The 17067-nt window shown below is 35.7% G+C and overlaps 1 protein-coding gene across 3 annotated transcripts in view; it reads right to left on the bottom strand.

The window, feature by feature from the left end:
• The window catches only part of CNTN5 (contactin 5), a gene marked incomplete at both ends in the record, with an annotated part of 851694 nt that overhangs the window by 152232 nt on the left and 682395 nt on the right, over positions 1-17067 (bottom strand). For all 3 annotated transcript variants that reach the window (XM_082627404.1, XM_082627405.1, XM_082627406.1), the window contains one exon: positions 7724-7844. In XM_082627404.1, the coding sequence (XP_082483530.1) occupies positions 7724-7844 (121 nt within the window). The remainder of the gene's footprint in view (positions 1-7723; positions 7845-17067) is intronic.

The raw sequence follows: 17067 nt of genomic DNA, 5'->3' as shown, positions 1-17067 counted from the left end.
AGCCACAAATCTATTTGCTTACTGGGTATTTCTCTCTGGAGAGCCTTATTTTAAATGCTCTTGCTTTACCCCCAATTCACTTATCTACTTATCTTCCAGATTACATGAAAAGCATGATCATTCTTCAATAGGATGGCCACATAATATATCAACTAAACCAGGACAATTTTGAGAGAAGGGACTTCACTAATAATTACACTGGCACTCCAAGTATAACTTGGAACTGTCTTGGTCTAACCAGAATGTGTCTTCCCTCCCACTGACCATTCAGTTAGGCATAACCACTGGCATTCGTTCTTGCCTCCTGTTTCTCATTTTCCATAGCCAGTGAGCCACAAAGATCTGTAGCTTCTGTCTCCCTCCTATCTTTTGAACATGTGCTTTCCTTTCCATCTCAATTACCATTGCCTTTTTTCATACGCTTCTTATTTCTTGTCAGGATTTTTGCTGTGGTCTCCCATTTGGTGTCACGCTCCTCTAAAACATCTTCTATGTTTGTCAGAATGATACTTTTAAAGTGCATATCAAATCATGTGCCTTTCCTGCTTTGGCCCTTTGATGGATATCCATAACCTGTGGCATAAAAGTTATGTTCTTTCCCAGGGCATCAGAAAGCATGTATACCCAATCCCATCTCACCATTTCTCCCTCTTGCACACTAGAACTGTCCTGACATATAGTAGGTACTAAATAAACAATGAATGAAATCAACGTTTAAGACATAACCCCACACACCAAGAACTTATTTCAACAAGTTTACATAAATGTGAAGTAATACTGAATGTCATATTTATATTAGGACTGATATGTAAGAAAAACAGGTTATGTCTGTGGAACAAAATACATAGTGAAATGTACATACAATTTGTGATGCAAAAATATATATGATGTAAAATCCAGTTGATTAGATTTTTCTTAAAATGGAAAAGTGAAATCAGTGTACTTGTTTCAAAATAGCAAAATGCTCCCTAGAAAGTCTAAGTCAATTGATGGAAATATCAGTGTCTAAAAGAGAACTTGACTTCCAGTAGGCACTCAATATTCACTGAGTGGTTAAATACAAGAAATTTAGTCTCCATCAATTGGTTGTCTGTATGCAATGACAATTCATTTGTGCATTTTATCTATAACTGTTTCAATCATTTAGTCATTTGAGTCAAGTCACTTAACTCAACTACAACTTCAGTGAACCAAACTAAATGTGGTGCAGAAAATCCAAATGATTGACAAAAATGTTACTTTTTAGTCAGTTATTAAATAGTTCCACAGATTAGAAAACAACCATATGAAAAATACAAGAGAAAAGAAACTAAACTGCTATTCAGTGCCTAAAAGAAATGTTACACGTGTCAATCAAACTAGCTAATGTAGAAAATGTCTAAGCTAGAAAAGCAAGAGATTGATATAAGTTATTTAAAAAGTCTTACCCAATACTAGTGATAGTAGTGAACTAAAATTTCCACAGTGATACAGGATATTCCAATAAGACATTGCATGAATGAGATTAGATTTTCTTCTAGGCAAGGACATTTTATAACTCCATTTTAAAGATTTTTTACATATTGGAAAAGGAAATATATTAACTGAATAATTTCAATTCTACTGTAAAACATAAATGATTTGCAGTTTTGTTTACTATTAATATTAATTACATTAAAATTACACTGAAGACATTTGTTATTGTCCTTTTGAGCCTCAAATACCAGCATATCGTCAAACCCAGCTTTGCTTTTTGTGAATTATGGCTCTTTTTCTTTTTCACTGGAGACTCTTTTGAGTCCAAGACATTACTCTACCAAAGGCTTGTGCAATCTCCAAGCCTGTCATTTCTTATTAGATCAATGGTGGAAAAGAAAAACTGTGCAAACTCTATCTTCTAAAAGATAATTGTGTTAAACACATGCATTTTAAAGCTTGAAATTTTCAGAAGTGATCAGATGCTAAAGATAGACATTTATATCAATGGTTCATAAGGGTAGTGATTTGAGAGATATAAAGATAGAGCACATTAATACTGCTCAATTCTCAAATCTAAATGTATTAGGAATATGTTCAAGATTTTCACTGAACTTGAGTTTCCCTTTGTATGTGGAAAAGTGATAGTATGTACTTGCATCTTTCCAAGGGTAAAAGGCAGAACATTCTCAAATTTTCCTCTTTCACTGGTGAGAATCACTGAAAATTATAGCTTGGAGAAAATTTGAAGAGTATTTAATCAAAGGTTCCAAATTGGTTTCCATTCAATGGTAACTGGTATCTTTAGTTTTTTTTTTTTTTAATTATTTGAAAAATAAAAAAAAAAAGAAAACAGATAACAGTTCACAACTAGCTAAAATGTAAAGTCTCTTTTGCTCTTGGCTGGAGTTAAATCACCTACTTTGTTAACAGTGGCTACCTCACAATAAAAGATTTTGGTGAAAATTAAAATAGAAATATGAATTAATGATTACTTCAACATGATAAAATCTTTCAAAACGTGACTCTCGAGGCAGAATAATAAAAAATGATCTTTTGTGTAAAAAGCTGGTGAAACTTCTGAGGAGTGTTTAATATGTTAATCTTATAGATGAGAAAACAGAGTGAGACAACTTTGTTATAACTGATCTCCCTCTTTGCTAAAATCCTTTTTTTTTTTTCTGTAGATTTATACATAATTTAATAGCTCTGCCAGGCTGGCTTCATGGTTGTGTTACTTGTGCAGTCACACAAGGTCCTTTCCTTAGAAGGTCCCTATACTTGGATTAATGTTCTGCTGTCACTGTCTTGAAATTCTTATCAAGCTTTGAACAGGGGGCTCTGCATTTTCATTTGGCACTGGGCCCAAAAATTTATGAAGCCAGTGCTATAGCTATGCCTATGTCTTTATTTCATTATTTCCCCTAAAGGATGTAGGTTATCCAGGGAGATTTCTTCTTTGTTGTTTCTCAACCCATTCCCAAAGATGCCTCTCATACTACTGGACAAGTGGACATAGAGCCACACAGAGGGCTGAGACCTTGGCATCTTCATCTTTCTATTCCAAGTGCCCAGCTCAGGGCTTGATACAGAGCAGGTGCTGGATGAATGGGTGAGTGAATAAATGAATAGCAAAGTATCAGCAAATACCTGTTGACTTATTTAATTGACAGAACAGTCAAACTTTTAATAGTTTCAGGTTTGTGGGGCTTCCCTGGTGGCAGAGTGGTTAAGAATCTGCCTGCCAATGCAGGGGATGCAGGTTCAAGCCCAGGTCCAGGAAGATCCCACATGCCGAGGAGCAACTAAGCCCCTGTGTCACAACTACCGAGCCTGCTCTCTAGATCCCATGCTCTGCAACAAAAGAAGCCACCGTGATAAGAAGCCAGCACATGCAAAGAAGAGTAGCCCATGCTCTCTGCAACTAGACAAAGCCCGCGAGCAGCAACAAAGACCCAGTTCAGCCAAAAATAAAATAAATAAAAAGTAAATAAATTTATTAAAAAAATAATTTCAGGTTTGCAATAAAAATTGACTAGGTGGATTAGGAGAGACTAAAGGTAAAATATTCAAAGAAAAAATTTATTGGAAAGAATAAATAGAATTGAACTGATAAAAAGTTTAAAGCAAGTAAGACTAAAATACAGTTTGAACTCCAGGTTAAATCAGAAGTGATGGGTGGAAAGAGGTATGAATAGTTAAAAGCAGTTAGATCTTTCTCAGCAAGTTGTGTTCTAATGTGAATTCTTTCTTCTCAAATTCGGTTTAATACACATCAGATTCATCTTGTAAATTGTAATTCAGGAAATAAAATTTGTTGCCCAAGTTTGGGGAAAGGAGGGTATATAGGTTGTGTGTTCAGAAGGAACCAAGAGATTATTGATTCTTCTTTGGCTATCCTAAGAGTTTCTTGATCTACAGTTTTGCATTAATAAACAGAGTAGTATGAATAAAAATTTGCATGAACAAGTGGATTTTTTATTGTTTCCTCTGCCTCTAGGCAGAATTGACAGAGTTCAGGCTCTGGTTCCCAATTAGATTAGCTAAACACATTTTATTCTTTAAATGATGATAGTTTCTTACCCTTATATTCTCTTTGGGAAACATACTTCTTACATTCAGTTTTGTAAAATAAAATAAAATAACAAAAATCCGACACTCCTTTCTCTGGAGTGTTTTATGTTGTGTTTGATCACTTATCTCTCATATTGCTTGGGAGTATCGGTTCTTTACAAATTATGTATCCCCCTCAGTGAGGTTATCTCTTAATGGTCTATCTCCTTTACCTTGGATAATATAATACAGGTTTATCCATCTTTAAAGAGGTTCCCTATAACATTGTCTAGACTTTCTTTCTTGTTGCTATATCACACTTGAATAAGTGACTTAAGTTGTGCACAGATGTCCAGGTGTGGCTTTAATTTCTTTTTATATTACAGAAAAATAACTTACTTTAACATATTCATTACTTCTATTATGGTTCTACAAATTATGCATGGTGATGTTATGAGGCTGGTTCACTGAATATTAAATATGTGAGAGCAAGCAATTTTATGCTTCAGATGATTATTTATGGAAAAATTCAATTTTTGGAGGATGATAATAATGGTAGGATAGATGTGAATAATAGCACTGACATTCACAAACAAAATAAAGCAAAAGTGGAAACAAGCATTTGGGGTAAGGATAGCTTTAAAGCAGTGAGTGGGAAGAGTAGCAGGGAACGTCACCAGTCAGGGACTCTCAGATTCTAAACAGGCAATGATGAGGTCTTAGGACCACACACCTGAGCTCCAATTTAGTGTGCTTATGGGGCCAGGTGAAGAATTGTAGGATTTTGTGAGATGCCCAAAAGGATTTCATAGACTCTGTCTAATGGGAAAGGAGATGATCTCCTAAACTGATCTAGGAGAATATAGATTTGTAGTCCCCTAAATCTCCACTGAAATAGAATTACAGAGTTACAAAAACATATTCCTTGCCACCTAAGAATGTTCCTCATTCTCAAGATTGAGCAAAGTGAACTGCTGAGGCAATCCAATGAAGGTATCCTATAAGAAGTATGGTGAAATTGTCTTTACTCTACCCATTTTTATGACACACTTGAATAAGTGTGCTTTAAGGATTCTGCTGCTGGAATTGTAGAAAAAATTAGAAAAACTTCATCTAGAACTCTCAGCTTTGGTCCTGTGGCCTGTACTATTAGAATGTCCCAAGTTTACAAACCAATGAATGGAGGAGTGGGAGAAAGAAGAATGCAGGGTAAAACTATTTTGAGCTTCATTTCACAAGCCAACCTTAAAAACAGCAATATTCATGAATCCCAGTTCCTTCAATTACCAGGAACCATTAACTTACAAAACATAATTGTAAAAATAAAAAGAAGAACCAGAACTTTAGTTCAGTTTTTGTTGTTGTTGTTGTTGTTGTTGTTGTTGTTTTGCAGTACTTGGGCCTCTCACTGTTGTGGCCTCTCCCGTTGCGGAGCACAGGCTCCAGACGCGCAGGCTCACCAGCCACGGCTCACGGGCCCAGCCTCTCCGTGGCATGTGGGATCCTCCCGGACCGGAACACGAATTCGTGTCCCCTGCATCGACAGGCGGACTCTCAACTACTGCGCCACCAGGGAAGCCCTAGTTCAGTTTTTAAATCTGCCTAAAACCAACCAGGCAGAAGAGGCAAGCTATTTTTATTAATTTTAGAAAAATGATACAAATATATAATAGAAAATTGGTGATGAAGCAACTCACTTCAAAGGAAAGATTGAGCTGCATGTTACATGAATATTCAGACAATAGTAACCTGTTTGAAATTGCCATTGAGTATAATTCCAAATTTCTGCATTTTATCATCTCCTAGGCATAAATCCAAAGGCTAAAAGAGCAGAACACAAAAAAGCCAAGCCTGAATTATGTTCTAAAGCCTGTTGAATTTAATTTTACTTACAAAGCAGAATGTTATTTTGCCACTTAAATATGCCCCTCACGGCCCTGTAAAAATACCTGGTTTCTTGTTATCAACCTCTAAATTGTGTTATTCATTTAGAAAGCTCCAGTTTTAGGAGCATCATTCTAAATTACTAGGCAAGTGCTACACAATAAATACACACAATCTAAAACAAACTGTAACGAGAGAAGAAAGCAATTTTCTGTAAATTTGACTGCAGTGTGGTGTTTGCTGTTCCACAAGCCTTGTAACTTTTAAAGGCATAAAGGAAAATTTTTAACTAAATGAAATATCATGAAAGGATGAGCACTTTAAAAACTTGATGTTTTATAAGAGAGTAATACAGATACACATTCTTGTTATAAATTTGGAGAAGAGTTCAAATAACCTTCTGAACAGAACCATCATGTACAAAATTGAACAAGCTGACACTCACCCAGATACACACTTGCTTCAAAACAACATTTTACTTGAACCAGTGGTGGATGTACTACCCAAAATCAATAAACCTTGGATGACACATACAACTAAAACAAAGAGATGATGAAGCTTACATAGACTTTATATTTCCTGCTCAAGATTTTTATAATATTAATGAATTCTTAAAAAATTATGATTGGAAAACACTCCAAGTGGATAAGACAAGTTAATCTAAGATATAAGTTTTTGCTATAGATTGTGAAAGTTTTCTTTGCAGAGATCATGCAAGGGGTCTTAGCATGCAGTATTCACACCAGTCAAAATGTGATTGTTTAAGATTAAAAAGGGAGAGGTGAGATTCTGGTAATGTTCTAGTTCTCTTAAATGGTAATTTCATGGTGTAATAGTGTAAAGTAATTTCATCACTTTGTGATTTTTTTCTTTGAGTTGTATACCTGTACATCTATGATTTTAAATTTTTCTGCAGGTACATTGTTGCATCCATAAAAAAGCTAAAAGGAAAGAAAGAAAGAAGGAAAAAAGAAAAGGGAAAGAGAGCAGAAAGTAAGGAAGGAAGAAGAGAAAGAAAGAGAGAGAGAAAGGAAGGAAGGAAGGAAAGAAGGAAGGGAGAAGGAAAGAAAGAAAGAAAGAGAAAGAGAAATAGAAAAGAAAGAAAGAAAGAAAGAAAGAAAGAAAGAAAGAAAGAAAGAAAGAAAGAAAAAGAAAAAAAAAGAAAATATTACATGCTAAGAGCTGCATTTCCCATACTGGGGAATAATGTGCTAAAAGAATTAGTGCTGTAGTCATTTACTTAATTCAAATAAGATGTAGCTTTATAGGGTCACAGAATCTGGTGGCCTGGTTCATGGTTGGAAACCACTTAACTGTCATTTCTGCACAGAAAGACTGTTGACATTTCCAGACTTAAAAAATCCATGTCAACAGTCGCAAATGCCATCATATTAGGCATACAGTTTTCCTGTTTCAGGAAGTAGAATTTAGAAGTTCGTGGAGGATAAAAAGTGCCTGGGGGTTCCACTAGCTTTGCATTTGAAAAACACATACATAGAAGAAAAAAACGTTGTCTCTGTAGTGTCAAAGTGTCTTTGTGACTCAACTGTTGAAAATTTCTGTTTGGCATTAAGTTGGGTAAACACCTAGTAACCACTTAGTACTAAAGGTGTTTTGGACCTGAAGTTGGTTCTGTAGGTTTTGTCTGTTTCTAAGGAGCAAGTTTCCATGTAATCTTTTCAAAGGCAAAAGGTTAAGCAAAAATGACATATATTGTAAAATCGGAAGTAAAAGGCACAGTACTGATGTGTTCAAAGTCCATGCATTTAAATTCCTTTGTATGATAATTTATGGTGATCATGTCTTCAGACTGCACTATTAGCATACTCACCCCTAACAAGAAGTTCTGCCTCATCTGACACACTGTCTGCTGTGGTCTGTACCCTGCAGCCATATCTCCCAGCATGCATCAGAAGGATGTTCCTGATCATTAAATCTGCAGAGGATGCTTGCTGAAAGAGGGATGAAGTGCCAGTTTAAAATGTTGAAAATCTGCCTAGTTCAAGGTGGTTTAAGGGGAACTTTGCATATTCAGTCAAAGGGCCCATTTTTGGCCTTACAATTTATATGACAACAATTCAGAAATCAAACATGCCCTACTTTAAGGAACACATGGAAGCTATGCTTTCAACATTTGCTAATAACGAGTTTGAACATTTAATATTGCATATAATAAGTTAGCAGCTACAATATTTAAAAATATTTAAATATGCACAAACAAATTCATATCTTTAAAAGTACAGGAAAAATAATCAGTGAGCAAAAATTGTTGCTTTGCTATTCAGAGACAGGATTATTTTTGTGGCAAGAAAGCAGTATTGAAAGGAATAACAACACATGGAAATTAATTATGAGGCAACAGTAGTCAAAAGATTATCTTGTGTGGCTTTATTGAATGGTTCCTTTCGTAAGTACACTGTGGGCAACAGAATTAAGTAGTGTTTAGATGCAAGAGTGCTGGTCCCAAAGCCATGTGTTCTCACTTCACAGAGATGTATTCCTTCCATAACCACCAACATCAGGAGTAGGGTCAGCCTGAATCTCTGTTAATCAATTCAATTACAGAGCACAAAGGCGCCTCAAAACACCTGATCCTTGTTGGAAGCACGATGATTAGAACACAGTTGAAGAACAACTGCAGTTAAGGAGATCAATAAGTATCAGGGAGATTATCTTTTAGATGTATCAGTTCATGGGATCTGTGCTGATCCTACACTTTAGTATGACTGGTACAGCCTTTCATTACTTAATCTTGTTTTTCATTTACTTTAACAGGAAAAATAGATTTCCATTTTCATGACTGTGTAAAGAGCTGGTATTTACAACAACGCATGAGGTATTCTTTTCAGAGAATGACATAGTGAAACTCCAATATGCTCTTCAGTTTCCATGTTGCAATCAAAAACAATTCACTGGAATGAGAGTACATGCATGCAGCATGAAATGACATCTTCAAAGAACTCAACACTCCTCTCCAGTGGTAGTTGGGCACGTGAAAGAATGTTTAATGCAAGTTATGGAGAAGCACCCCAGATTAGAGATCTTTAACTAGTTGATGGAATGGGTGAATTATCTTAAAAAATGATGCATTTGTCCTTATAGGGCAGTGGTCTGATGAGTATTTAAGACTTTAGTTGTTCACCTTTATCTTGAAATAAACTAATGGACTATATAAAAATCATGAAAGTGAGAGGAATTTCTGGAAATCTGTTGGATTCTTTTTTTTTTTCTTAGCATTCATAAAAGGGTGAGAAGTCATTGGAAATTTTTACCTCTCAAATGATGTGTGTTTCTTTAAATAAATCAATTAACTGTATACTATGTTTTAGCCATTTCTTTCTGGTATTTCATTTCTGGTTTGTTTGTTATTTTTCCTTCCCATTAGTCTTATGATAGGAACTTCTAAGGGTATTGACGTTTTCTCTCATGAAATAATTGTTAAGACATGGTCTAGTTCAGTCATTTACAAGGGAATGCTTCTTGGTAAGAATGCATTAAAATGTTATAACAATAATTTCAAGGAATGTGATATTTGTCCAATGAATATCCTCCACTGCTAATTTCCTTAGATAAAATTGTTACTCAAATTTCATTTTCTCATCTGTACTAGACTAAGTGTTCACTTCTTTCAAACCTGAAAAGGAAATTACGCTTAAAAAAACCTTTGATTTCACTTTGGGAAACAAAAGCAAACTGTAAACATGATGGCATGGCTCAGTTTCAAATCTACATAATAATATAATACTGTCTAAATGAGATTAAATATATTTACCAATTTATATAGTATGGATCCATCTTAGATGTGAAGGTCTCCTTTTACCCGTGGATTTCTAAGATTCTCTCCTAGTAGGGTACTCTGTTAAATTATTCAAGAATCAATGTGCACACCATGGGCCTAGAATAGGGCCTATGTTTAATGGAAAAGCCAAGGAGGTGCCCAGAAAATCAGAGAGGACTTTATTATTTCCAGAAGTAACACTTCTGAAAGACTGTAGTCTTAGTTACTGGAGTTTTTTGTTTGTTTTGTTGTTTTTTTACTTGCTTGTTTTCCAGTTTCACAAACTGAGTGGTGGTAGTTTAACAACAGAAAAAGTAATGATTGTAAGTCATTCTTCAGGCCCATGTTTTTGACAAAATTATCTCATAAAATCACATTCTCATGATTAAATAATTGATTGCCTTGTTTTCCAGATCTTTTTCTTCCCAAATAATTGACTTCTTTTTGTCCTGGACAAAAGTCTTAAAACTTTTGTCCTTTTTGTTGAATTGTAGTGAAAGAAAACTTAATGGGATTAAGAAGAGACTTCCTTGAAAATCACATAAAAGTCCAAGGAATTCAGAAGGGTAAAACATAGGTTATCTTTTCTATGCTGTCCTTTCCTTGGTTCCTGCAATTAACAGCATGCAATGCTCTAGCAACTGGCTGAAGCTCCATCACCATCATCAGGAATAAAAGCCTACAGCCTATTGTATATCTGTTAATGACAAGACTATTGGAGGAGTTGAGATTGTCTCATTTGGGGCCCATTCCTCCTCTTTTGGATTATATCTGCATTATATTTTTACAATTCTAAACAGGGAAGATTAAAAGTAAAATGAATGAATTGTGAACACTAAATCTAAATTACCCTTTCAGGAGATTTACTGATCTTTCTAGAGAAGTAATGAGAAGAATTCATGTGGGAGCCCATTACGCTTAATCTCAGCCCACAGTGTGCAGTTCCCGAGAGAGGACTTCCACAATTTAGTGCAGTTTTAATGAAATGGTTACTTACAGCAGATGTTTGCTTTCTTAAGCTTAAACCTCATTTTCACTTTTTCTCTCTTAGGAGTTACTCTCTCTTTTCTTGTTTTCTTTGACACTTGTTTGATACTGCCTTTTCTTTGCTGCTTTCTTTGGCTTTATGAACAAATTGCATTATGTGTTGCTTCAAAAGAACTTTCCCACAACCAGTGCTTAACACAACACTCCAAGCGTTGTGCATCTAGCATACTGCATGCCACATAGAGGGAGCTCAATAACTATCTGTTGAATGGATGAATAAATGAGGGCTCTTTAAGAAAGAGGCTGTCTGTTCACTCTCTGTGGGAGTGGAAACACTGCTAAGTCATTTATATTTCTTGGTCACATACGCTCATTAGAGCGGTTGCTAGATTACTGTAACTTTTATTTATGACTTGGAAATAATAGAGGAAATGTCATCCTTCCACTCAAGTCCAGTTCTTTATTGGCTTTCACTTGGACTAAGAGTCCTGCTCATCCAACATAAGACTGCCAGTTAAGACTTCCTAAAAATGGAAGCATATTTAACTTTGCTGTTCAAAGTGCCTGTTAACTCTTGCTGCCTTGAGGATAAAGTCCAATTTCCTTGTTTCAGCAGAGGTCTCCTCAGAGCATGATTCCACGACCTATGCTGAATTCTGTGCTTCTGTGACATTAACCTCACATTTCTTCCTACACCGAATACTTCCCATAATTCTGCCTGTTCTGTTACTGATGCTCATTCTCCCTTCTTTGCCTGGAAAGATACTTTTAGACACAGCTCAAATGCCTCCTCTTTGGTTAAGCCTTTCTTCATTAGTTCTGCCACTGTTTAGTTTTGCTTCATTAGCACTCTGCTCATGTCTCTGAACTAGCACTTGACATTCTTGGAAGTCACGCCTAAGGTCCTCTGGGCATTCCCAGAGCTGAGCTGGGCACTAGGGCAGCCGATTGCTGTTGGGTGAGCTAATGAATGCATGGATGGCTTGCTTCCTTCCTTCTTCATGACTGACAGTACCTCCTCCCCTCCCTCTTTTTTCTCTTAAAGAACTAAGGAAGGGAAATAAGAAAGACTATGGAGGAAGACAGCAGAAAAGAGTGCTGAAAGAGTACATACAGGTTTTGGAATGACACAGAATTGTGTGAACCCCTGCTCTGCCACTTATTAAATTTTGAACTTGGGAAAATTACTCTATTGGTCAGAGATTCTCTCACAGCTTCAATGTGATAATGCAAGTAAAGCCCATAGCAGTGTGTCTGGCACACAGTAAGTGTTTGATAAATGTTATCTGTCAAAGGGCACTATACTTGCATTCTTAGCCAAGAGGAATATTTCCTTAATTGATATTCACTCCTTCAACAAACTGGATATCAGTGTTTTCCATAGCTATAGTAAGTTTTCTGGTAAGTGCCTAGTTTTATTTTAGATGTGTGTTATCCCCCTCTCATGGAATACTACTGCACTCAAATTAAGAAGACCTGAATTCTAGACTTAGTTCAGTGCCTTCCTAGCCCTGAGACTCTGGGCAAGGCATTTTACTGGTATAATAATAGCTACTCTGTATCTCTCTTGAGTACTGAGGGAAACTGAATGAAACAATGTTCATACATGAACTCTTAGGAAATGCTTCAGAAAGGTAATGTACTTGTAAAGCATTTTTTTCAGCAGGATTAGCAGAATGCTGTACACATAGTAAGCACTCTGAGAAGGTTTGGGGAATGAATTGTCTAAACAACAAGATAACTTGACTGTTCTCATAAAAAGTGAATTCATGCCGAATGGCTTACTCAGAAACCTGCTAGGTATAGCAGTTTTTGTGTCCTTATTTAGGGTTTACATAACTTTCTCAATGGGCTCATATAGGGCACTTCCAGCATCCCCAGTCCCCACCAAAGAGACACATAAACCATTCCTCTCTATAAAGCAACATAGTACAGCATGCAAATTCTATGAGATGCAATTTAAAAAAATCTTCTAACATAAAAAGCTGGGTATTAGCTATGAGACATGGATTAGTAGATATGATTAATGTTACTGACATAAAATCTTGAATAGTTAAAATACTTTCCTGCTAACAATATTTCTTTTTCCCAGAGAATAATTTGCTTAAAATAGTCTACCATGATAAGAAAATGATACACATATACATTATTCTTCCTTTTACAATTGTTTTTTTCTTAGACATTTATATAATGAGATTTACATTCATGATGACCTGGGTTTTAATATATTTTTTAAGAAAGTCACTGTTATTAACTCAAATACCTAAATAATTGGATATATTATCTGAAATAGAAATTTAAGTTTCTTCCAGTGATGAAAATACTAGACAAAATGCTATTTGACAGACATTTATGTCTATCATGATGAAATATTAAATGCATCCAACAATGAATTGAAGATTAAAAGTAGGTAAAAATGGCTCTATCATGCCATTACTGGGACCTTGGTATTTACTTCAAGCACATATTCTAAGAATGTATTGTTAAGTATTAAGACAAATGCAGAAAGAGTTTTTCTTAGGGACATAGATTAAAGAGGAAAAACTAGTTGATGACTCATTGATGAACTCAGGATGGCTAGGTATCCAAACTGGATCGTTTAGTATTATAAACACAAAATCACAAATTTATGGGATCAGTCCACTACCTTGGTTAAAATGAAGATTAGGACTTATGAAGCAACTCAAAGCAAGAAATCACAATTAAATTTTAGTATAATGAATTAAATTTTATAGATGATGATATTGAATATATGAATATATGAAGAATACTGAGTGGATGAAAAAATGCTGTGTTTATCACATTAGTGTTCCTCTTTTCCCAAGTTGGCATACAGGATTAGGGGGTGTGATATTTAACTTGTCAGTGGATGCCAGACTTAGGTGGCATGTTTGTGCCCTGATTCTTGAAAGATGTCTCTTATCTGGTCATATGTACATTGACTCTCCTTTCCCTAGTGGCAAGGTAAATGGGTATTCCTTTATCTAAGATTAACATAAACGGCCAAGGCAAAAGGACTCCATTATAGATGGAATATTTGTGTCTCCTCAGATTCATATACAGTAAGTCCCCTATGTACAAATGAGTTCCATTTTGAGAGTACATTCGTTAGTCTGATTTGCTCGTAAGTTCAACAAAGTTAGCCTAAGTATCCAACTAACACAACTGGCTATATAGTATTGTACTGTAATAGGTTTATAATACTTTTCACACAAATAATACATAAAAAACAAACACAAAAAATAAAGAAAACATTTTTAATATTACAGTACTGTAGTACCTTGAAAAGTACAGTAGTACAGTGCAATAGTGGGCATATAGTGGCTGGCATAGAGTGAACAGGCAAGAAATAAAGATACTGTACTACTGCACTCTATACAGTACTGTACAGTAAAGTACACAAAAGCACAGTCACTTGTAGAGGATGCACACACATGACAATGTATGCCAGACACAGAACTGACTTATGTGATTGTACATGTGAACACATGTCCACATCTTTAAAAGTTTGCAACTTGAAGGTTATATGTAGGGGACTTACTCTATTGAAACCTAAACCCCGATGTGATGGTATACGAAGGTGGATGTTTTGGAAGTAATTAGAGTATGAGCATGGGTGAAGCTCTCATGAATGGTATTAGTGCCTTTATAAAAGAGACCTCAGAGAGCTCTCTCACCCCTTCGGCTGTGTGAGGACACAGTGAAAAGATGACCATCTGTCAGTCAGGAGGCTGGCTCTCACCAAACACCAAACCTGCCAGTGCCTTGAACTTGGACCTCTCAGCCTCCAAAGCTCTGAGAAATAAATTTCTGCTGTGTATAAGCCACCCAGACTATGGTGTTCTGTTACTGTAGCCTCTATGGAATAATATAGGCCCTAAGTACGTATACTGTCATTTCTATATTAATCTAGTGCTTCTAAACTAAAAGAGGCATGAAATAGATAAGGTCACACAATTTATCAGTCTTATGCTTCTTGAATTTACTCTTAACTACATCCTACCTGTTGCCAAAGTTTGTCTTAAATGATTACTGAGAATATTTGACTCATAGTTCTTTTATTGTTTATGCAATTATCACTAATCTTTCAGTAGATATTTATTTCTATGTGCTATGCTAAGCTTTGGATATACAGATATAGATTCTGCACTTAAGGAATGCTTAGTCTAATCCAGGTTTGATGGGAAAAAATACAGGATGAGAATACAGAGTAGCTTCCCTTACATCTGTATCTAGGCTTGGAAGAGATGTAAAGGAGACAGATGGATGTGTTATCTGATGGCACAATACTCAGACCAGGTCCAGAGAGAAATGTTTTCTCCTCCATGTGCTTCATATAGTTTTAGCAATCATTCTGTGAGAATTGACTCTTAACTTTAGATTTTTAATAGTAGCTTTCAAACCAGCTCTTTATATCCTCTATGTTATGCCCTCTCTTTGTCTCACCTTTACCCATATGACATGGCATTGCTAGGTTAATACTTTTTTAAAACTGATTTTATTTACAATCTCAAACATCTTCATTGGCTATCTTCACTATTGCCTACAGGATGGTCTAACTTCTGACTCAGCATTTGAGGCTGGGCACAACCTATCATCTTGTCTCTCACTTCTAGTGGAAAACATACTCTGCAACTTTATTCAAGTTGTTCCCCAATGAACTGCCAATGTCTCCGAATTCCGTGTCACACATCAAAGCCTTGTTCAAGTCTTATGTCTTTCAGAAAGGCTTAACTGACCATGAGGACTGGCTACATCATTTCTGGGTCTCAGTTCAAATTGAAAATATGAATCCCTGTGTCCAAAAATTATTCAGAATTTCAAAAAACTGACAGCCAAGCTTTACACCAAGTACAAGATCCTTCTAAGTGTTGGGTGCTGGGTGACCAGCAGACCCATGAAGTTGGTCCCACTGAACCCTCCAGTCCACACTGATCTCCTAGAACATGTATGCACATTCTAGGCAATGGTGCTCTTTGGAATAAATATTAAAGGAAAAATGCATCTCTTTATAAATTATAAAACACCTGTCCTTTCCTACCTTAATGTCTTTACCTTCTCTTTTATTCTTCATTGACTTGTGATCTTTGTTCTCAATGCATTTTAGCATGAAAGAATAAGAATAGTTAGATTATATCTTCTTAAGCCTTGTGTTAAAAAACAGTGATTAACTTTATATTTTATACTGAATATTTGTTGTGAGCCTATCCAGACATTAGCATATTTATGCATTATTCCATCCAAATATTCTTTTTACTTTTTTCTTACATCTCCAGTACAAGCACAAAGCTCACTGATACACCTCTGTCGGTTTCAATCTGTTTGGTATGTTGGTGACAAACAAGGAGACAGCATCTTATGCTTCGAAGAATGGAGATGGGGACTCCATCTAAACTTTACAGTCCTAGAGCTGGAAGGGCCCATGGAGAGACTCTCATCCTCACTTTGAAGTTGGCAGTGTTTTAAGTGCCATGGCAGATCAGTTTTCTTTAAGAGAATTCTAGGCAAGAGTGGTACTTAAATTCACATCATTAATATTATGAGAAAATCATTCTTAGTGTTTCTATGACAGATCAAAATTTTCATGGAATCTCTTGAGTAATAATATTTTATAATCTGAATAACACCTGGTCCATAGGTTGGCTCAATGAGGCAACACTGGTAGAGGTAAAAAGGTGTTAACAATCATGGCAGTAATCAATGTTTTTCCCTAAGAGTGAATTATACCATTGTCTAGGAATAGAATAATCTCACTGTCTTTCACTGTTTATGCTTTTTAAATTATCTCCATTGATGTTACATAAAGATGATACAACTAGTTAGAAAAACATTTTGTTCCTCCATGTATTAGCTTGTGCTTTGTAAACAGCTAGTTATGGCCTGACCACCAGGAAAGCTCTAGAATAATAACATTTTACAATAGCTATACATTTATTTTATGAGAGCTCATAGCATATGCACAGTTAAAGTTGTCCATTCATTCATGTAACAATCATTTGTTAGAGTGTCTCAATTGTCTAAACAGGAAACTGAAAACACTTGGCACTTTTGAAGTTATGCCCTTGTCCTTTGCTCATAGAACATATGGCTGAGATTTGACCCAACCTATGGATTCTTCTCAACACAGTGTTTCAGTTGACTGGAGTTGGTACAAGAGGTGAAATCTGTCATATCTGATCTGCACATGTTACAAGATAAGAGATAAATTGTGCCTTTGAGAAACTCACAATGCAATGTGGGAGGTAGACAGTTAGCTCTAATGCAATGTGACGTGTTAAAGTAAATAATAGGACAAAAATATCATTGCAGAAAAAATTAATTTTAGTGTGCAAAGAAAAATAATAAATCATCTGGTTCAACCAATTCCTATAGCAGTTGAGAAGACCGGGGGCTAAAGAGTGTAGGTGACT

Source organism: Mesoplodon mirus (assembly GCF_964341445.2).
Source record: "Mesoplodon mirus genome assembly, chromosome: 7".
NCBI classification, from domain to species: domain Eukaryota; kingdom Metazoa; phylum Chordata; class Mammalia; order Artiodactyla; family Ziphiidae; genus Mesoplodon; species Mesoplodon mirus.
Note: the sequence above shows the minus strand (reverse complement) of the source record. Positions and strands in the feature narration are given on the sequence as shown.